At 36.6% G+C, this 23,749-nt stretch overlaps 1 protein-coding gene across 50 annotated transcripts in view; it reads right to left on the minus strand.

The window, feature by feature from the left end:
• The window catches only part of R3HDM1 (R3H domain containing 1), a 190,251-nt gene that overhangs the window by 79,447 nt on the left and 87,055 nt on the right, over positions 1–23,749 (minus strand). For 25 of the 50 annotated variants that reach the window (XR_008624484.2, XM_055108514.1, XM_055108540.1 and 22 more), the window contains 9 exons: positions 14,901–14,960; positions 14,677–14,817; positions 10,685–10,793; positions 10,500–10,595; positions 7,708–7,745; positions 7,574–7,624; positions 7,241–7,467; positions 4,575–4,829; positions 824–972 (listed from right to left, as the gene is read on the minus strand). Coding sequence is in view for 49 of the 50 variants with exons in the window: in XM_055108514.1 (XP_054964489.1) it covers positions 824–972; positions 4,575–4,829; positions 7,241–7,467; positions 7,574–7,624; positions 7,708–7,745; positions 10,500–10,595; positions 10,685–10,793; positions 14,677–14,817; positions 14,901–14,960 (1,126 nt within the window). In the remaining variant the exon portion in view is untranslated. The remainder of the gene's footprint in view (positions 1–823; positions 973–4,574; positions 4,830–7,240; positions 7,468–7,573; positions 7,625–7,707; positions 7,746–10,499; positions 10,596–10,684; positions 10,794–14,676; positions 14,818–14,900; positions 14,961–23,749) is intronic. The other 25 variants (XM_063595166.1, XM_055108531.1, XM_055108533.2 and 22 more) reach the window with 4 other exon arrangements.

Consider the following 23,749-nt stretch of genomic DNA (forward strand, 5'->3'; position numbering starts at 1 on the left):
AGACCATCCTGACTAACATGGTGAAACCCAGTCTCTACTAAAAATACAAAAAATTTGCCGGGCGTGGTGGCGGCCGCCTGTAGTCCCGGCTACTCGGGAGGCTGAGGCAGGAGAATGGTGTGAACCCAGGAGGCGGAGCTTGCAGTGAGCCAAGATCACTTCACTGCACTCCAGCCTGGGTGACAGAGCAAGACTCCATCTCAAAAAAAAAAAAAAAAAAGTTAGAATAAAAATAAGAGTTCATACTGGTATAGTCAAGTTCCCCAAAGATGGATAATACAACTGTAGGGGAAAAAGACTGAATGTGAAAATGAATGTGTAAATTCTAAACATTTTTATAAACTCAAAATGTTACTGAGAGTACTTTTGGGAATTCCAACTCAGAACTGCTTTGTCTTTCATAGGGTAGGTAGAATGGATGAAGAGTACCTTGCAGAACCTGAGCAGCCTATCTCAGTTTCTTCTAACTGCTTAATCTGTGGAATCTTAAAACAACTCACTTTGCTCATTGGGGCAATGAACAATCACAGTTTTGTTTTTATTTCTCCTGTTGTCCATTTCTTGCTGTTGTGAAATAGGGATAAAATACTCACCAGACAGGCTCATATGATTAAAACAATTCCCTTCTTTCCAACATATTTTCAGTATTTATCAGGGGAAAAAACCTTTGAAGTTATCTCTTTTCCTATGAGTAGTGAGTGGAATATCACTGGTGGCAGAATATTAAAGTTCTAAGAGATACTTAGGCTATCTCAATTATAATTAGCGAATTTAGTCCCAAATATGTAAAGGCAAGTCAACTTAGCATTATGGATATGTGCACCTGTGAGAAAATGTGATTAGCTGCTGGTTGTTGAGGTGGGGCTGGCAGAGGTGGCTGTGGAGGTCCAGGCACTTGGGATCTAACTGGTTGTTGAGTCATAGGAGGATTATACACAACTGGACTCCCATCTGGGTTTATGAAGGGCTGACCTGAAAAATTCAAAAAGAGGGAAAAAAATAACTTAGAATACAGGTGGAAAATAGGTCCTTTTACTAACAATTTACAAAGCATGTCCAAAATCCTTTAACCACAATTAAAAAAAACCCCTAATATTTGAAAACAGAAAGATTTCCTTAGGTTGGGAAATGCCTGCTCTGACATGAGGCTATTAATAGTCTTTATTTCCCTCACTTAAATATTCAAATGTTTTACTGCATTTCTTATTATGGGGTACTGGCCCAGACCGCTAGTGAGCTTAATTTAATTAATTAATTTATTATTATTATTTTCTTAGACGGAGTCTCACTCTGTTGCCCAGGCTGGAGTACAGTGGCACAATCTCACCTCAGTGCAACCTCTGTCTCCTGGGTTCAAATGATTCTCCTGCCTCAGCCTCCCGAGTAGCTGGGATTACAGGCATGTGACACCACACATGGCTAATATTTGTATTTTTCATAGAGATGGGGTTTCCCTACGTTGGCCAGGCTGGTCTTGAACTCCTGACCTCAGGTGATCCGTCCGCCTCGACCTCCCAAAGTAATCCTAGCCTTATTTCATAATATGTAGTGTTTCCTGAAAAACTCTGAATTGCGAAACACATTTAGCCTAAGAAATTCAGTTACAGGATTGGGGTCCTATAAGGCTATATTTCAGTTCAAAGAGAAAATGCTTGACTTCAGGATATTGGAAAGTTATTCATTAGTTTTTATTAGGAGGTAGGAAATATCTAATTTTTAGGCCACATTACATATATTTCACTAATAAAATTAGAACTGGATGAAAAACTAAAATAATTAATAGCTCATGTTTCAAATTGTAAACTTGACGGTACTGTCCTTATTTTACAACCTCTTTTCTGTTTTTTTGAGACAGTCTCACTCTGTTGCCCGGCCCAGGCTGGAGTGCAGTGGTGCGATCTCAGCTGACTGCAACCTCAGCCTCCCCCGGGTTCAAGCAATTCTCCTGCCTCAGCCTCCAGACCGGCTGGGATTATAGGCACCTGCCACCACGCCCGGCTAATTTTTATATTTTTAGTAGAGATGGGGTTTCACCATGTTGGCCAGGCTGGTCTCGAACTCCTGACCTCACGTGATCCACCCGCCTTGGTCTCCTAAAGTGCTGGGATTACTGGTGTGAGCCACTGCACCTGGCTTCTCTACACGTACATTCTAAACAACTTTTTCTTATTACAAAAAGTAACATTTGTTTTAAGAAAATAACAAATAGAGACAAAAAAGAAAATAAATTCACCATAGTCTCTGTGTGTGTGTGATTTCACTTTTAAGTTCAGGGGCACATGTGCAGGCTTGTTATACAGGTAAACTTGTGTTATGGTGGTTTATTATACAAATTATTTTGTCACCCATTAGTTATTTTTCCTGATCCTCTCCTTCCTCCCACCCTCCACCTTCCAATAAGCCCCAGTGTGTATTGTTTCCCTCTTATGTGTTCACATGTTCTCAGCATTTAGCTCCCACTTACAGGTGAGAACGTGTGATATTTGGTTTTCTGTTCCTGCGTTAGTTTGCTAAGGATAATGGTCTCCAATTCCATCTGTGTTCCTGTGAAGGACATGATCTTATTCTTTTTTATGGCTTCATAGTATTTAATGGTGTATATGTACCACATTTTCTTTATCCAGTCTATCACTGATGGGCATTTAGGTTGATTCCATGTCTTTGCTATTGTGGAATTCCCCATAATCATATCATTAACATTTCAGATACTGTCTTCCAGACATTTTTTCAATAAGTAGATTAAAAGATTAGTATTTTTCTTTACTAAAATTGGATTGTTAAAAAAAGAAACAAGAAGGGACTACATAAAAAGTAACTGTGCAATGATTATGAGTGAGAAAAATACACAGAAACAGAAAAATTTGACTGAAAAACAGTTTCTTAAATTGTCTTAAAAACATCTGTTCTTCCATAGTAAATCCCTTTCCATTTTTTTTTTTTGAGGAAACTTATGACATAAAAACATAATATTTGGGAGAGAAGACTATACTAGTCTATAGCTATCAAGCAGAAAAAGTACTCTAAAGTAAAATTATTTTAATCAATTAGTATACTGATAATTTGTGTGACAGTTATAGATAACTGAAAACAAGTTGTCCTGGGTATTTGTTGACTGCTAAATAATTTGGAGAAAAAATTGGTGGAGCAGATTCGGGTGAAGGTGGTCAAATGTAATTTAAGGGTCATCTTAAAAAAGTTAAATGTATTGTAATACTGTTGTCAAAAACCAGAGATCACTTTTTGATTCATTTAAATTAATAGTACAATTCAATTTCAGACCAATCAGTTTCTCACTCTATCCCTTCCTAAGCAAATGAATCTTTCATGTTACCAAAACCATATTAATATGTTTTGAATGAAAAATAATAGGAAAAAGTAAAATATTAAATCATCTTACATCTTGCTGGATAAAAACAGGAATGTTAGTAACATAATAACCTGAAGAATAAGAAGGTAATTACTAAGCAAAAATTGAATTTCTGAAAAATCAGTTATTTATGCTAATTTAATACTTATAAGAGAAACAAATGTTCACATACTTCGTCTTAAAAAGAGATGTGAATAAAACCTGAAAGTAATGAGTCCCAAGCCATGATTTTTCTACTACAAATGAAAGGAAAGGGCCAGGAACACTTAGAGACCTTATACTCCCACCCGTATCTGCCTGTAAACTACTGCCATTATGATGAGACCACATCAGCTAAATCTATGAGATTTAAAGTTATCAAAAGATCAAGGAGAGTTTTCATTACCTTGCCAAATGACTGGGCTATGCTATCTTGAAGAGATCAAGACTTCTTGTGATCTTTTAAAAGATCATTTTTTCTATATAAATCATTTTTACCAATTTACATAGTGAAATGTACTATAACTGCAGTTTCTTCACCTCTCTGAGGTTCAGTTTCTTTATCTGTAAATGAGGATTTCACCTACCTAACAAGGTTATAACATATTTAAAGCACCTAACAGAGCATATGGTAAAAGTAAATGCTCCAAAATGTAAATTACTATTAGCTAATTGCAAAGAATATGTATTGTCAATATTAATACATGACTCCCCCCAATTTTTTTTTTTACTACCAATAAGATGTCCTTTACCTTTTCCTCAGTAGAAAATCAACACATTCTGAAAGATAATTATTTTCCCCCCTCCATTACATAATGAAAAAAAGCTGCTTATTCAGTCCTTTTTCATAAAATGTATCTGATTTTCCCAAGTATAAAATTGTTGTATCATCCAAAAAAATCAATGTTGGTTAAAAAAAATTGTTATATCAAACAAAGCTCTTTCGTAGGTAGTTGTCTCATTTCTAGGAAATAAATTTTTTTAAAAATTATAATTGGGCTAGTATTTGGCATAGATGATATCACAGATGTACAAGGGGAAAAAATGCTTTCTGATATAAATGTCTTTGAAACTTCCCTAGCATTAAGCGTTTTTGTTATAAAGTTCTTGGAAAACGCTAATTATTCATGAATAATAAAAAGCTGACTACACATATTCAGAAAATACATTTAATAAGTATCCTTAAATTTTCAGATAATTCCTGAAACACCTTTTTCTGGATACCAACCTGTTTGTGGGTTGATCAGAATACTGCCAGGTGGTATGCCTGCCGCTTCCAAGGGAAGCAAAAAGAAGCTAGTGCTAGGAGATGCGACTTGCCCATTTAGGCCACCATCAAAGGAAAGAGAACTATGAGTGCTGACAGTTGGATAGACGACAGGTGCGCCATGAGAAGACTGGCTGAGAGCTGTACCTGGAAGAGGCTGCTGGATGTGAGAAAGAGAGCCTGTAGATGACCCTACACTACCAGAAGACTCAGAACCTAGAAGAGGAGTAATGAAAAATATGGATTTTTTAAACCTCATATAAAAAACACAGGTTTTTAAAACAACAATAAAATTTACATTGCATAACATGCAGTTACTACATAAAAGCATTGGCTCTTTTTAATTTACTGTCCACGTTTGCTTACCCTCCCCATAACGAACAAGTTTAATACAGCAAACTGATTACGTAAGTTGTCAGAGAAATCACTGCCAAAGCATGCAATTTAAGCACATTTATAACAACACCAGCCACAGACAGCCACAAAAAGCACATTACCCACATTCCCAAAAGGACAAAGTTATGTACATTTTACCTTTTAGATTAACACCTAGGAATATATAGATAATTTTCCCCCAGGAAAAAGAATTTAGAACAGCAAAATGCCCAAAATCTTTAATACCAGAAACCCCTTATCTATAAGAACACAGAAAGATTCAGTGTAAGAAATAAATGATAAATTCTGTATTAAGACAAATAACTGTCAAATTTAATTGCAGAATCTAATTTCTCATTTTACTAGCATAGCATTTTCCCAAAATGTAAAATCAACTTTGAATATTTTATCTAATCAAGGGACAGAGATACCATGAAATATATTCCAAGTACTTATACTGGTGTTAACTTAAAATTTATTTCTTACCGAACTAATTTGATAACTGATTTTTAAATGCCTTCATCCCTGCAATTTATTCCATTTTCTATTATACAGGGACTGAAAATGTCACTGATTTTTAGCATAATGGCTAAAAAACATGGCCGAGACAAAGAAAGAAAATGATTTGCATCTTACGTATATAGTTAATTAGGTTTTGAATAAGAGAATTGACTCTGGGATGGATAATTAATCTTTAATGAATGAAACAACTATGATACACTATACAGATTGCCTTCTGAAGGACAGCTTCTATTTTAAGTTATGCCAAAATAACTCTTCATAAAAACTGTATCAATTTACCCTAAGAATTAAAAACAAAAATCATTTTTTGCCTATTAAAAGGGCCAATTAATATTTCTTTTCATCTCTGAAGAGAATACAGAATACATATAGTACACATTCTTAAAATGTTTTAATTTGGCAGTGTGTCTACATAATTTTCTCATGATACATAAATAGCTTTTTCTGTTATGATGACCAAGTGGCCATGTTCCAAATAATGCATATTTGGTACACAAGTAGACTTCTTATACTGATAAAATTTACCTATTTTTAGCAAAATCCTAACATAGATACTAAGATATTTTCAATACAACCACATTATACATTAGAAAGATGACAACTGCAATTCATAAGCCTTAATAATTTAAAGCACTGATTACAGCCCTTCAGTTCAAATATGTCCTTCAATTCTTACGTGTACAATACCTTATGTTTAGGCTCACCCAAATAGGTTAGGGAGAAACAGTCATTTCTTTTCCTTTTTTTTTTTTTTGAGATGGAGTCTCGCTTTGTTGCCCAGGCTGGAGTGCAGTGGTATGATCTCGGCTCACTGCAGCCTCTGCCTCCTGGGTTCAAGCGATTCTCCTGCCTCAGCCTCCCAAACAGCTGGGACTACAGACACGTGCTATTACGCCCAGCTGATTTTTAAATATTTTTAGTAGAGATGGGGTTTTGCCATGTTGGCCAGGGTGGTCTTGAACTCCTGACCTCAGGTGATCTGCCTGCCTCGGCATCCCAAAGTGTTGGGATTACAGGCATGAGCCACTGCGCCCGGACAGGGAAACACCCATTTTTGACTTTCATGCTTATTTTGGGATAAAAATAAAGATCTTCAAGGATCCTAAAAACACATGAGCTTCTTTAGTATTGAAGCCAGTTAGAGGAAATGAAAAGAAGAAATGTTATGAGCTAATGAACTCCAAGGAAGCAGGTAGTAGAATGAGGAGATTATTGAAATTTTCAGTCATTTGTAAGTTACTTGTTTTTGTTTTTTAAATTCCTCAAAATCTCCTCAGCAATTTAATTTTTTTAATGGAAAATGAAGGACTTTATCATAAAAAATGCAATCAATAATTGATAGTATTAGCTGAAAATGCAATCAGTGTTAAATAATCCTAGGTGAGAAACCATGCCTTCTACCAACTACGAATAAGTAATAAAGAATTTCCAATTACCTATGGGCATTCAATCAAGAGATAATGTTTCATTGAACCCACCTAATTAAGTTTATGTCACAATAGAGAAGAATTTTTATGGTAATTGATGGTTGTAAATCTGTGTCCAGGACAGAGAGTGAATCCTCATGTCAAGAAACATATTACCCCTTAAGTGCTCCGGAGGTGGTCAAGGTACTATTGATAGTGATTTTATATTTTAGGATAATTAGAAGCCATCTGATAAATAAGGACCTAAGACAACATTAGGAAAACTAATGACTTGACTGCACAGTTTTGTGTAGATATTTATACCTGTTTTTGAAAGCCTGCCTATGCTTTTGCTGCTTCCAGAACTATCACCTCTTGTCAGGACTGAGATTCCACTGAAGCTGCTGGCTTTGGTTACAGCAGGTTTCAGGTTTCGAAGAGAGCTGTCTGAATCTGTGCTGCTCCAGGGTCGTGGTTCCGAGTACTTCAACTCATTCTCAGTGCTGCTTTGATGGCTATTTGTAGATCTCCCTGAAGCATCTTTATTAACTCTGTAATTTAGAAATAAAACCTTGAAAAGCTAATGCAGGGGAACAAAAAGTAAAGAAAAAAATGCTTTAATTTTTCAATACTGTATTGAAAACATGCTTCCAATACCTAAATATCTGGCGCCTCTGCTGGGTACTACTGGCATCCTCGTCTTGGAGTCTGTTGGCATTTTAATAGGACATTTTAATTTTTATTAGCATCAGTCAGACAATTACCAAAACAGATGTTAAAAATTCCCTCACCTTTTGTCAATAATGTAATTCTCTTGGGAACACAGGGACTAGAAAAAAGAATAGATACAAAAAGTTGAGCTTTTGTCAAATATAACGTAATGCCATCTGTAAACCAATGATGACAACAAAAATCATGTGTAATAATGTAAGTTAAAAATGGTGATAAGGGTACACAAATAAATAATAATGGAATTTTTTTCTGGTTTGGAGATCCTATGCTTACTTTTAACAAATATATAATATACATATCTTGAAGCTATTCATTTTGTGGCTCAAATTAATTTGAAATTCAAATATTATCTTCCAAATAAGTGAACCCATTTTCATTATATATTCAAGGTATATATAGGATACATATTCCACTTCATTCACTTAACAAATATTTGATCACCTGTGCTTTATCTGTGGCTAGAGCAGTGAACAAGTAGCTATGCCTTAATGGTGCTTAAAGTCCTTCAGCACTGTTAATCTGGGTTAGGAATGACCATTTTTGTTTGTATGATTACAACAGTCTTGTAACTAGTTTTCCAGTTACCATTTTTGGCCCATTTTATATAACAGGAGCAATCTCTCTAAGATGTCAACTTGATCATAACTCTTCCCACTTGAATGGCTCCCTGATGTTTTAGCACCAGTGTCAGCAAACTATAGCGAGATACCTGTTTCTGCAAACAAAGTTTTACTGGAACACAGCCATGACCATTCACTTATGTATTGTCTGTGGCTGCTGTCACGTTTGAGTAGCAAAAAGTCAGATGTGAGTATCTGCAATGAAGACTATGTGGCTCACAATGCCTAAAACAGCTATTATCTGACCTTTACAGAAAAAGTCTGCTGACCAAAAAAGAAAAAATCCAAAAGTAAAAAACGAAACAAAAAAACACCACCAAAAACCCCAGAAGTCCAATCATCTTAAACCTTCAGGACCAAGTCATCTCATTTCTGATTATTTTTCCAACCTAAACTTTCCTCACTTCCTATATCACTCAGGCTAGAATCTGGCTACTCTGAATCTTTTGAGACAGAGTCACTCTGTCACCCAGGCTGGAGTGCAGTAGTGCCATCTTGGGTCACTGCAACCTGTACTTCCTGAGTTCAGGAGATCCTCCTGTCTCAGCCTCCTGAGTAGCTGGGACTACAGACGTGCACCATCATGCCTGGCTAATTTTTTGTAGAGATGGGGTTTTGCCATGTTGCTCAGGCTGGTCTTGAACTCCTGAGCTCAAGTGATCCACCCACCTCAGTGCTCCCATAGTGGTGGGATTACAGGTGTGAGTCACTGTGCCTGGCCTCCTCTTAAATCTTTTAATTCCTAATGTGTGTCAAGTTCTCCCTTACCTCTGGGCCTTGTACATACTGACTCTCTACTTGGAACTCTTCACTCCTGTAAGGTTACTTCTTGGAAGCTAACTCTCCCATCCCTTCCCCAGTTCTGGTTTTGGTGCTTATCTGCTGTGTCATCTATTACACCTTCATGTCTCTATATAAACCACATACCCTGTTGTCATTACTTGGCTATTCATCAAGGGCAGATACCTCATCTATCTTATAAACTAGAGAGAAGGACATTTAGTATAGGCTTGGAGTTCAGCAGACCTGGGTTGAAATCCCAACTCTGCCATTTTCTAGCTGTGTGATCTCTATTTTAGCCTCCTGGAATCTCAGGTTCCTTATCTGTAAAATAAAAACAATGATAGTATCTACCATATAGGGTTGTTTTGGGGATAAATTATTTTAACTGTCCATGAATATGTTCTCCAGTGCCTAGGATAGCACTTACTACAGGTGCTCAATAAAATTTGTTGAATGAATAAGTTCTTCACTTACAATCTGGATTTTAGTGTTATTTAATCTTCTTTTTTTTTTTTAACACAGAGGAAATTTCTATCTGTAGCTGATTAACACATATTACAGGACAGATGCTTAGTAGATGTTGACAAAAAACAAACTGATTCGGCCGGGCGCGGTGGCTCACGCCTGTAATCCCAGCACTTTGGGAGGCCGAGGCGGGCGGATCACGAGGTCAGGAGATCGAGACCATCCTGGCTAACACGGTGAAACCCCGTCTCTACTAAAAATACAAAAAAATTAGCCGGGCGTGGTAGCGGGCGCCTGTAGTCCCAGCTACTCGGGAGGCTGAGGCAGGAGAATGGCGTGAACCCGGGAGGCGGAGCTTGCAGTGAGCCGAGATCGCGCCACTGCACTCCAGCCTGGGCGACAGAGCGAGACTCCGTCTCAAAAAAAAAAAAAACAAACAAAAAAACAAATTGATTCTCTTCTGGCATATATGCATAAAATAATTAGCCATTTAGAAAGCCTATCTTATATAATCACTTATGAAGAAGAAAACAGATATTAACCTACAAAATCAATTAGCTTTATTTCAAAAGAAGAAATAAATTATTTGTCAAAGAAAGTCAACTAACAAGTAGCATCTAGAGTATATGATTTTGCAGACAGTGGAGCAATGTTCTATTAATAAAAATCTCAAGTCTGTCACAAGTCTGGGGAAAAAAAAATCACACAAACTATATAGACTGGAGAACATTCTTTTAATGACTCCTGTAGTCTACCTGCTTCCAACTTTTGTAAAATTTTATATAACTACTGCAAGGTAGTATTTTATAAACTATTAAATTAATAACACAAGCAAAACTGATCTCAATATTTCTAAAAGATGACCTTATGTGCAACAAATGTGATTAAAAATAAATGTGATCAATAGATAAAAGGGAGACTGAGACCTTACAACGTAATTAGAATATACTCTAACATGAAGACCTAAATAAGTTAGTACATACATCTTGGGAAAATATTCGGTCTCTGGCTCTCTGGTACTCTTCTTCTCTTTCTTCTATAGATTTGCTTCTTCTGTCATCTTTCAAACGTATTCTCATCTACAGAAAAGAGGATAATTTTTAGGCAAATGAACTACTGGTATAGTATGTCTTGCACCTATACAAATGCTACAATTGTTCTAGATTACCTGGTTATCATCTTTGTCAAAGCTAGAGTTATCTCTCTTGAGGATATAACGTTTCTGAAAGTCTTCACCTTTATCATCCTTAATATGTTCATTAAATTTCTGATCAGGTCTTAAAAACCAAAAACAAAAACAAAGGAACAGGAAAAGATAATGAACAATATTAGCAAAGAAGTTAAACATAACATTTTATGAAAAGAAATAAAATAAGTTACCACTTTTTAGTGCCATCCATAGATGCTTATGCAATCTCATTTAGTCCTCACAATAATCTCATGAGAAAATACTAACTATTCCATGTTATGGTTGAGAGGCCATATCAAATACAATGTTGGCTCTGGAGTCAGTCCACTTGGATTCAAAGGTTGAGCTTTAGCACTTTAGCTGCTTTATGACTTGCACAAGTTACTTAACCTTTCTCTTTCCCGGTTTCTTTACTTGTAAAATGGGAATTATATAGTGTACCTACTTCTTAGGGTTGTTCTGAAGATGAAATGAAAATGTCAATAACACATAAAACAGTAAACACTCAGAAGTTAGTTACTGATATAAATATTATTGAACAAACCGAGGTTCAAATGGCTTAAGCAAATATGCAAGGTCAAAGGCAGGCATATGATTAAGCCATAGTTGGAGCCCAGGTCAGTTAGACCCAAAGCCTGTACTGCCTCGTCTAAACCTACGAAAAAATGCTGGGACAAGGAAAGTGCAGTACCGTATCTTATGCTACTCCTATGGTACCTAGTTTGGTGTTATACCTGAAAGTAATAAAATATTTTGTCATTCAATTAGCTAAAAACTTACAGACTACTTCAAAGAGCATCCATTAATTTTAAATTACAGTAGGGCACAGGTTTGCTAACATTAACTGGAACAGGTTAGAAAAGAGATGTTCTTTTATAGAGGTCAAAGTTGTGACCTAAAGTAACGATTATGAAATCTTAGCAATACATTTTATAGTGGATTCATCTTTCTTCCACAGAAATGTTGCAAGTTCCACTGTGATCTAGAGGACAAACACAAGGTTGTGGCCCTTGGAAAATTACAATTATATAAAATTTCACCTCCCAAAATACATTCTCAGCTTCAACAAATTAATTCAATCAATACTCCTGTGACTATCATTCTATTATAAAACTGGAATTCTTTTGAAATATGAAATATAACAATATATTAAATGGCTTTAGAGAAAATCTCATTGAACTCCTAGGTAGTTTTTATAGTTCAAATATCAAATGATATATGTGAATAACCTAAGTAAATTTCTAATCCAAATAAATCTGAGTAATGATATTTTCAGCAAACTTCCTTATATCTAGAACCTAAGTAACACTTCTTTTTAAAAAAATTTTTTAGAGACAGAGTCTCACTCTGTCACCCAGGCTGGAGTGCCATGGCACGATCTTGGCTCACTGCAACCTCTGCCGCCTGTGTTCAAGCGATTCTCCTGTCTCAGCCTTCTGAGTAGGTGGAATTACAGGAGGGTGCCACCATGCCCAGCTAATTTTTTTTGTATTTTTAGTAGAGATGGGGTTTCATCATATTGGCCAGGCTGGTTGCACACTCCCGACCTCAAGTGATCCACCTGCCTCAGTCTCCCAAAGTGCTGGGATTACAGGCGTGAGACATTGCGCCTGGCCCTAGAACTGAAGTAATACTTTTGAACATTTATTTTAACCTATGAATTTCTAATAAAGTACGTAAAAGCCTCCTGTCAAATTATGCAAAAGGAGATTAAAAGTGAGAATTATCTAAGCAAGTTAATGAAATTTCTATTGTAAAATACTTAGATGGGTGAAATAGAGAACAGATTTGTACATAAATATATGTAAGAAGTAAAAGAAAAATAGGAAGACGAAAAACAGCTTTGTGACCAAAATAATAAGAAAAAGAGTATTTTCTTCAAGGGTTTGAAAGATTTTTATTTAGTTCTGACCATGGCAGTATGTTATTTTTGTCACATGATTGCCCCATTGACTTATGTCATCTATCTTTGTAACTGTTCAAAGTCACATTTTCTTATTCAAGGAGTTTATATTTGAATGAGAGACTGCTATTCCAAAGTGAACTATAAGGTTTAACCAAGGGCCTGGCAACTTTTCTAAGAGCAGCTGGATTCCCACACCAACAGCACTGGCAGGCATTTCAGCTAACCTTAAGACTGTCTTACCTCATTCTTTTATAGATGCCTGAATTTACTGCCCTGTAATCGCCAACTTCCCGCTCCATTGAGACACCCCAGTGGACACTGGGTTGTTGACATCCATAACACCACTGATTCAAGGCTGGAGCGGGTAATCTCCCTATGAGGAAAAGGTAAGTTTGTTTTTATTCAATATGGAGCAGATCTCTAAGGTTTTCTGATTTACAACCTTCTTCATATCCCAGAAGATATATATATATATATATAAAGTACAGTGTAACTTCAATGATTTGAACTGTCTGATTATAATTATATTATTGACCCATACTTCTTTATAAGTATATTATAAGCATCTCTGCTGAGCCTAGCTTTTATCTTGATAAAGACAGCTCTAAAGCTTTTTGACATCATTCATATAATTCAAATAACTGAGGTTACACTGTATTGAAAACCTTAGAGAGTCACCAGTCAAAATGTTAGTCAAAATGCCTGCTAATGTATATGTGCTTGTGTATCCAGCAGCTCTGAGTAATGTTGAGAGGTACTGGTTAAATGAATTAACAGTTCTATTCACCTCTAGCTCAGCTCATAGCTTAATGGTTACTATCCTACTTTAGTCATGATATAAGTGACTGGAAAAAGACTAACTGAAAAGAATATTAAAGACGAAGGGATATGAAAATTTAAATTTTAATGAAAACTAAATCAGACTCACATTTTGGTAACATTTAATCCCTATAAGAAGAAAAGATCCCTTTCTAAACACATCTATTTTCACTAATTTACTTTTAATTATAGGAACGATCATTTAAAAATACTAAAGTATTTACTTAGTTTACAAAAAGACTATTTAAAATGGGAGAAAACCAATAGTTCCAGCAAGTGATATGGCAGCTATAAGGACAAAAGACCATAAATCAGAAAAGGCATAGGTGAATTAAATATAACCATGCAAATTAAATCATTCATAGATAAGAACCTGGGAGAAATCTGGCTTCAGGAAAGAAAGAAAAATAATGGACCAAAAAGGATTATTTATGCCATCTGAAGTTGACTGCTATTCATTACCACAGACTTGTTGCTGCCTCATATCAAACTGAAATTCCTTTTGATAGGCAAATCACCATCAAAATATAAATTTCAGCTGAACTCAGCTAGTTGTTTTAGGATTAGCCTTATAAATAGGCAGAAGATGTAATGGATGTGCTGTGTATGTTTTATAACTTGGGTGCCTCTGCATTGGGTCTTCTGTTCCCAAGTAACAGCAATGATGATCTACTTCCGTAACACTATAAAGCAATCAATTCTTAAAACAAAAAGCTCCTCCGGAGAATCATACATAGCCCAGGAAGAAGACAGCACTAATGATATTGCATTAACCAACAGTCCCACTTTCTTAAGAATTGTGAGAGAAAAGGAGTAAATTCAGAGGCTTTTGGAAAGAACGGTAAACTGACAGAAGATTAAATGTGAGGGTGTCACGGACAAAGTCTGCTCTCTCTCTTGTGTTTTTTTTTTTTTTTTTTAATTTGACTAAGGCTGGCTATAGCTGTCTAAATTAATTTTAAAAATCCCTAAGAGTGGTTGTCAAACATCACTGATACTATGTCCTCTGGATTTTTATTTTTTTACCATATGCCCCAGTCCTCATTCATATGCCATATTTGAGTCCAGGCTGTTGCATTTTGTTCCCAGTAAACTAAATGTGTTTTTCAGTCCTATCACATAAGGTTATCATGAAACTTAATTAGACTGTTCAAACATGTGGAAAACCTCAGATGAAAGGTAATATAGAAAGATAAAGTATTATTATTTAGATATATAATATGTAGTCACATCTCTTGACACTTACATTCTTGTATTGCTAGTTTTGTTTACTATGACAGACTTCCCACTCTGATCAACATTGTGGTCTAATCCAAAGTAAGCGGCTACTCTGTGTAATAGCATCCTATGGTAAGATGTCATTGGGGGGAATTTTTTACGTGGAGACCTAGAAGCACAAGAAAAACCAACTTAGTAAGTCAAGGAGAATGGTGATGACAATTTCTTTTCTTGTTAAATGTCAGGACTTACTCATTATTACCAATGAAATCTAAAATTTCTTGTTCCAATTTCAGCAGCATCATTCTGTCCCTGAAACAAAGTATGAAGACTCTTGTATGTAAAACTTAGCAATGAAGTAATCACAAATGTCAACAGCCTATGATTTATACAGCTAAATTTCACCCCCTAAAAACTATACATTCAGTATTACCCCAATCTTGATGCTAGAATATTTATTACTGTTTTAAAACAAAAGATGATTTTTGTAGTTTAACTTTTTATTACAGAAGTTTTCACACATACACTAATGTAGAGAATAGTGTAATGAATTTTGATGTACCCATCACCCAACTTTAACAATAATCAACATGTGGCTATTCTTAAATGCATTTTTTTTTTTTTTGCTTACACATAACGAAGGAACTTAAATGTATTTTGATCTGCTTAGTATTACTATATTAGAGTTTGCTCTGTGAATGTGTGGATAATAAAAGCATTTTAGTTTTTATTTCCTCATTCAATAAAGTGGAGAGGAAGCAGAAGAACAGACATCTTTAGTTAGGCTCAGGACTTTGTTATCATGCTGAACTCCATAGAAACAGTATTCTAAAGAACATGCAATGCCAGTAACAACAGGAATACTTCTATGGGAATCTAATACTAGTATGCAGATGGGACTATGGCAGAGAAGTATTAATTATATCGCTAATTTAGAAGAAGAGGATATTTCAACCCATTCTATAAACTGCCATTATATATTTTTAAATTTTCCCATAAAAATCTAAGTGAACCAAAAACCTCCAACATATAAAATAAATAAGGACTCTAGGGAGTACCTGTATGTGCTCCTTTAGATCACTAGGGTCTTATTTAGTTCTCTTAGCTGCAACAAATTAATGGTATCGCTCCCCAAAGGACCTCCCTGCTCACACACCCATAACATGGCTCTAGAATTTTCCTGTGCTAATTGGAAATTTCATATACATGTGAAAAAAAAAATGTAACTTACAGAAACTTAAAGCTAAAAGCAGCTTTACAAATCATTCAGTTTTGTCTTCCAAAGTTTACAGATCAAGAAAACGAGGCCAAGAGGTTAATGATTCCCTAAAATAAACACTATGCAGATTATTCTCAATTTCAATAGAAGAACTGGTAGCCCCTGCTTTGGTCACATGAAAGTCTACACATCAGACCTGCATTTGATTCTCCTCCTATACTGCAAAAGTTTCATAAAACTAAGTAATAACATTTCCCCCATCATTCATTAAATATTTAACTTATATTTTTATATTTGTTTTAAAAAAATCAACAGAAAAACATGTCTACCTGGTGATTTCAAATCCAAAGCTGAACACAGAATTACATTTTAACAAAATTTATAGCAATATTCAGTTTTGTTTCCAAACCTGCTTTTCCTTAGTATATCCCATCTCAGTAACTGGCACCACCTTCTACTCAGTATATGATAGTAGAAGCATGAGAATTTTAGTTTTGTTTTTGTTTTTGGTTGAGAAGGAGTTTCGCTCTTGTTGCCCAGGCTGGAGTGCAATGGCACAATCTCGGCTCACTGCTACCTCCGCCTCTCAGGTTCAAGCAATTCTCCTGCCTCAGCCTCCCGATTAGCTGGGACTACAGGCATGCACCACCACGCCAGACTAATTTTCTATTTTTAGTAGAGTCGGGGTTTCTCCATGTTGGTCAGGCTGGTCTCGAAGGTTTTTTTTTTTTTAAATCATCCTTTTTCAAATGCTCCAATACAGTTAATTACTACTGCAAATTTTATCTACTTTTGATCTATTTTTCTACTGCCACAACCCTGGATCCAGGCAACAGGATTTCTGGCTTGACTACTACAGCAGGAGTATATTGTCTCCCTGTATCTTCCCTGATCTTCCCTAATCTATTCTACATGAAACATGCATAACAATCTTTTAAGAACACATATGTGATCACACATCACTCCCTTTGTTAAATCTGTCATGGGTTTCTTACTGTTCTTAGAACTAAACATATGTACAAGGCAGGCATGAGCTGGTCTTCATCCAGCTCCAGCCTCATCTCCTGACCTGAACTCACAAAACTGTTATCATCCTGGTTTATTTCTGTATTTGCCAAGCTCCTGTCTTTCTCAGGTACTTTGAACATGCTGTTCCCCTTTGCTGAAACATTCTTATATTCTTTCTTAGAATTGTTTCTTTCATATTTTTCTTTAATAGCATTTATCACAATTATTGTCATATATAGTTATTTGAACTATTTGTATATAGAAAGGTTCAACAAAAATATTTTGCATGGAATAAATTAATAAAATTACTTCATCCAGAAGGTCTTTTAGTATTCTTTTTGTTTTTCTTAAATTTTAGGGGAGGGTGAAGGTACTTCCAAAAGTTTTCCCAACAAAGAATTTATTTACTAAATTATAAGACCCTCTTTCACCCAAGTTTTGTTTGTTTGTTTGTTTGTTTGTTTTTGAGACAGTCTCGCTCTGTCCCCCAGGCTGGAGTGCAGTGGCACAATCTCGGCTCCCTGCAACCTCTGCCTCCCGGGTTCAAGCGATTCTCCTGACTCAGCTTCCCGGTAGCTGGGGTTACAGGTGTGTGCCACCACACCCGGCAAATTTTTGTATTTTTAGTAGTCACAGGGTTTCACCACATTGTCCAGGCTGGTCTCCAACTCCCGACCTAAGGTGATCCACCCGCCTCGGCCTCCTAAAGTGCTGGGATTACAGGCGTGAGCCACTGTGCCCAGCCTCATCCAAGCTTTTGGGGTTATTGTGAGACACTATTTTCAGTAACTTTTATAATTTACATATTGCCTTACTGTAAAAAAATAAAGACGAGAATCAAAAGCAGGCAACTAGCTGGGCGCGGTGGCTCACGCCTGTAATCCCAGTACTTTGGGAGGTTGAGGTGGGCAGGTCACCTGAGGTAGGGAGTTCAAGAGCAGCCTGACCAACATGGAGAAACCCCCATCTCTACTAAAAATACAAAAATAGCCGGGCGTGGTGGCGCATGCCTGTAATCCCAGCTACTTGGAGGCTGAGGTAGGAGAATTGCTTGAACCCGGGAGGCGGAGGTTGCTGTGAGCCGAGATTGTGCCATTGCACTCCAGCCTGGGCAACAAGAGTGAAACTCCGTCTCAAAAACAAACAAACAAACAAACAAACAAACAAACAAACAAGAAAGGAGGCAACTTATTTGGAGTTCATAAAACAGTACATTTAAATTGATTTTCTGTGTTTGAGCTAAAGAGCAGGTATAAGAATATTTCAATTGTTCTTCAGTGAAATGCACTGCCACTGAAATTTCCACTATCTGCATGAAATAACAGAATCTAACAATTTTACTAGCAATTGATACAAATTTAGGCTTTCTCTCCCCTTAAGACGTACATCTATAGATTGCAGAGGATTTTTAGATTATCTGGGTCACTTATTTTAAAAAAGATACCCTGCTTTTAGTAGCACTTGTTAAAAAAACAAGAATGACAACTTTCCTAAGGTCTTAAGATTTATACCTTCTGCCTTTTATTCCACATTGTAGCTTATCCAAGCTTTCAAATTTTCAAATCTGTAATTGAGGTTAGATATTTTTATAATGGTCATAAGTTAAAGGTTACTAATCCTTTATAGGGGCCCTACATATGAGACTCAAACTAACAGGTAAACTACTTTTCTTAAGGTATATTGATCTTTTAGCAGGTGAGCCAAAACCATCTAAAAGTAGGCACAAACTAAAACTTCTATCGTGTAACCTTTAAAATGAACCGATACATGCTGTTAATTATTAAAGAAGTAATAAAAACAAGCTAATAAACTAAAAGCTAAAATGAAGGGCTAACAATCTTTTAGTTACTATTGTTCTAGTCGTTATTCCAGAAGTAATTTTAGAGAAAGAGGGAACCGATGTTATACCAGTGGCAAATAAAAAAAGAAGAAAATAGTAATGCTTCTGTTTGACCACCCTCCACCCAATGTTTCATATGCTCTTGGTTAAATGTCTGCAACAGATAAGAAATAAAATGACTTAAATATTACCTCCAATAAAAATGACTTTTAGAAGATATTTCAGAGAACAAATACGTGATGTTCCCTAGAGCAAAACAAATTACTTAAAAAAATCCATCTTCAGGTTAATCCATGGTATTGTTTTCCTATTACATAATATAAGTTATCTGTACCATCCATATTTCTCCATATAAAATTTATACAATATGGCTAAAAGCAACACAAAAATACATATAAAATTATGTCAGTGAGTGTAATCTTTATCAGTAACACCTTCAGGTTCCTAGGTTCTAATTTATTAATGACTGTATTTAATAGGGTAGTCTCTGAAAATATTGCAGACACCCAGAAATTCCAGATAACTTATTATTTAACCCCTGAAATTTAGTTTATTTATTGGGCTATGACAAGATAATGAAGATTTAATGATGTGAAAAAAAAATCTTGAAATTAAAGTGATCCAAAAAGGAAAGGCTGACTAAATTTTAGTATCACTAAAAATAAATCTGCTTAACATCTAGTAGAATTCTCCAGGCAATATTCAACCCTGAATGCTTCAGGGGGAATTTGCCATACTTCTAACTAATTGTGTACCAGGTATAGCTGGCAATTAGCTGTATGCTTCACTGAGAGAGAATACTGAATCAATTATTAAGCAAACCTTATTTCTCACAAAATTTAACATTAGCTTCAACTTCCTAAAATCACAATGACACTAATAGTAACTTATACATTAGCCATTACATGAATTATTCACTTGTATATTTGCTCAAATAAAAATGCATACACAGAAGGAATAAAAAAAGGTACATGCTACAATATGGATGAACCTTAAAAACATTATGCTAAGTGAATAAAAGCCAGTCATGAACGACCATACATTATATAATTTCATTCATATGAGATGTCCAGAACAGGGAAATCTACAGAAACAGAAAACAGATTAGGGTTGGGATCATCCAATATCAGTATTACTATTATTACTAGCATAGGAATAGCTACAATGTATGGGGTTTCTTTTGGGGCAATGAAAAAGTTCTATAACTGTGGTGATAGTGCTCCTATCTGTATATTGAATATACTAAAAACCATTAAACCGTACAGTTAAAAAATGTCTATGTGGATAACTTAAAAACGTTTGCATCTATAGAGGAAAAATAACTACACAATCAAAACATAATTTGGAAGACATAAAAATGGATTTATAATCTTTGTTCCTTGCTGATGTCTTTCCCACAGGTTTAGAGAGAGAAGAAAAATTCTGCCTGTCTAGAATCTTATTTTACTCATACTAGTTATGAATTCCTACCTTCCCACTTATTACTCAACCTACTGAGTTCTGGTTCCCACCACCCTATCCCAAATGAAATGACTTGTTAAAATAGCCAACAATTTCTAACTTCTGAATCTAACAAATTATTTTTGGTACTTGTTTTGGAAAACCTCTTTAATCATGTTTTCCCTCTGTTCTCACACCAACACAACAACAATCAACAGAGAAGACTTCTGTGACCCGAAATATGTGGAGATTTCTCTCCACCAGCAAGCAAGCAAGCAAGCAAGCAAGCAAGCAAGCAAGCAAGCACGCACGCACGCACGCACGCACGCACGCACGCACGCACGCAAGCAAGCAGTTCTGCAGTGGACAGCAGCTGGGTGTCCTCCAATTCAATTCTGACACTCTATACCTGGAGATAGTGTCAGATCCCACAGTTTGGGGCTCAGTCCCCAAGACTGCCCCACTTCAGACACCAGTTCCAAGTCTAGGCCTCTGGAACTTCTGACTACCGGCTTCAAGTTGGAGTTCCCATGACCCCTGCTTTGGATTCAACTAGTTTGTTGGAGCAGATCACAGAACTCAGGGAAACACTTACTCATATTTGTTGGTTTATTATAAAGGATACAGATGAAGAGATGCATACAACGAAGTATGGGGGAAGAGGGATGGAGCTTGCATTCTTTTCCTGGGGCCTGACATCCTCCAGGAAACTCCATGTGTTCAGCTATCTGGAAGCCCTCTGAATCTGTCCTTTTGGGTTTTTATGAAGTCTTCATTATGTAGGTATGATTGTTGAGGAGACTGACCTTCACCAATCTCCTCATCCAGGAGGTTGGGAGCAGGGGCTGAAGTCCCAACCCTCTGAACATGCCTTTGTCCTTCCAGTGACCCGCCTAATCTGATATCTTGAAGCTATCAGTCAACATTAGCATACAAAAAGATAGCTCTTTGGAGATTACAGGTATTTTAGTTGTAAACTAGGAAACGGAGGCAGACCAAATATATATATTTCGCAATCTTACAATACTTATATTTTCATATCCCTCTGTTATTTTATTTTAATTAATTCATTCATTTATTTTGAGATGGAGTTTTGCTCTTATTGCCCAGGCTGGAGTGCAATGGCGTGATCTCGGCTCACTGCAACCTCTGCCTTCCAGATTCAAGCAGTTCTCCTGCTTCAGCCTCCCAAGTAGCTAGGATTACAGGCATGCACCGCCCAGCTAATTTTTGTATTTTTAGTAGAGACGGGGTTTCACCATGTTAGTCAGGCTGGTGTCGAACTCCTGACCTCAGGTGATCCACTGTCCTCAGCCTGCTAAAGTACTGGGATTACCGGCATGAATCATTGTGCAGGGCCCCTCTGTTATTTTATTTTCAGTGTAACTGTTCCCTTTTGGTTGAGTTCCAGGACAAATGTTCTCAGGATTCCTCTGCTCTCTCTCTCTCTTTAGAGATGGAGTCCAGGCTGGAGGGCAGTGGTGAGATCATAGCTCAGTGCAGCCTCAACCTCCAGGACTCCAGTAATCTTCCCACCTCAGCCTCCTGAGTAGGTGGGACTACAAGCACATGCCACCAGGCCCTGTTTTTGCTATCTTTAGTACTTGGTCATTCTGTTCTACTCTACTGTCCCCATTGCCTTTCCATATACAAATGATCATCAAGTCCTGCCATGATACTTCCTAAATATCTTTCAAATGTGTCTTTTCCTCTCCATTCTTTTCTATGGTCTCCTAGCCACTCTTTTTCTTTACAGTTATCTCTGCCAAAATAATCTTTCTAAAACACCAAAGTAATCTTTCCAAAACACAAATCTCATTATGGTATGGCCCTATTTAAAATCCTGTTTAATTACTCCTTAACTTGGCATGCCATAGTCAGTATTTCTCGACTGATGCACTACTGGCATTTCAAGACAATTTTTCGTGGTTCATCACCGTTTTATAGGTCTTTTTGGCATCCCTGGCTTCCCAGCAGCACTCTGCACTCACTGGGACAATCAAAAGGTCCCCTCACATTTCCTCACTGCCATAGGGTGTTGGTATTATCCCTTGCTGACGATAGTTGGATATGGCCTATGCTTCATATCTCACCAGTACCTTTACTGTCACTTTCCTTTTTTTTTTTTTTTTTTTTTTTTGAGACGGAATCTCGCCCTGTCGCCCAGGCTGGAGTGCAGTGGCGCATCTCTACTCACTGCAAGCTCTGCCTCCCGGGTTTACGCCATTCCCCTGCCTCAGCCTCCCACGCAGCTGGGACTACAGGCACCCGCCACCACACCCAGCTAATTTTTTATATTTTTAGTAGAGACGGGGTTTCACTGTGTTAGCCAGGATGGTCTCGATCTCCTGACCTCGTGATCCACCCGCCTCGGTCTCCCAAAGTGCTGGGATTACAAGCGTGAGCCACTGCGCCCGACCTTTACCATCACTTTCTAGAATAACTTGCCACATGCCTCTGAGAGCCAGAGGGTACGATCTTATCTTTCCTTGAATATAACACTTCCTCTCACAGAACTATGCCTTGGCTATCCTCTAGTCTCTATCTCAAATGCCCTTCCCATGTCTCTCTGTATAGACAGCTCCAATATAAAACACTCTTAATTCAAGATTCAGGTTAGGCACTACCTTTTCAGTGACATATTCCAAAATCCTTTCAGAGGTTGTGGCCCTTCTCTGGCTATTACAGCACCTATAAACCTCTTTTACATTTGTTTTATTTTAATTATCAGGTGTCTTTTTCTAGTACAGAGACAGTGAATACTGTAGCGTCAGAGCTTTTATGTAATACCTTTTCATATCTACAATGTTTAGCACAATGCTTGGCACATAGTTAGAGCTGTTCAATAGACTCATAAATTTATCTTTCTGTTGGGACTACTGAGGAATAAACTTGAACTGGAGGAAAAAAAGTCAAGGAGAGTTGCCTACCTTCTCTCTAAATCCTTACCTATAATCCTTCAGCTCCTATTATAGAGACCACTTCATTTTGGTAATTCTCTTTGGGGTTGATATTAAATACAAAACAGAAAATCAAGATAGTACTGAATACAATACATCCTGAATAAAAACAAGTTATCTTGAAGCAAGACTGTGTAAGAGATAAACAACTCTCTTATCTTCCGTGTGCCCATATCTAGTGACATCATTTTTATTTCAACATATGTCAACTCTGGAAAGCTAACATCTAGAGGAAGATTTCTTCACCTTGGCATCTTTCACTCCATGAAAGTGTTGGTCAGATAATTTGTGGGTAGTCATTTTTGTAGGGAGAATGCCTCAAAGTGCTTATGAGTTGCCAAAAAGTTAAAAATTATTCATTTAGTAATCTGACAAAATGAAAGATTTCACAATTAAAGTACTGACTCAAATAAACACCTCAAAAATCTTTGGGTTGATGATTTATAAACTCAGCAAGAAGGAACAAAAACTTTGCATTTAAAAACTTCAAAAACTCGTAAGTGAATACACTAAGTTCTTATTTGGTTGAGTGCACTATGGTGAGATACCTATTTTTCTTTTTTCTCATGATTAATGGTATATGTCTAACTCAATCAAGAGCCTAAATATCTTAGTGATTCTATATTTCCCAAAA

Source organism: Pan paniscus, chromosome 13, assembly GCF_029289425.2.
Source record: "Pan paniscus chromosome 13, NHGRI_mPanPan1-v2.0_pri, whole genome shotgun sequence".
Classification (NCBI taxonomy): domain Eukaryota; kingdom Metazoa; phylum Chordata; class Mammalia; order Primates; family Hominidae; genus Pan; species Pan paniscus.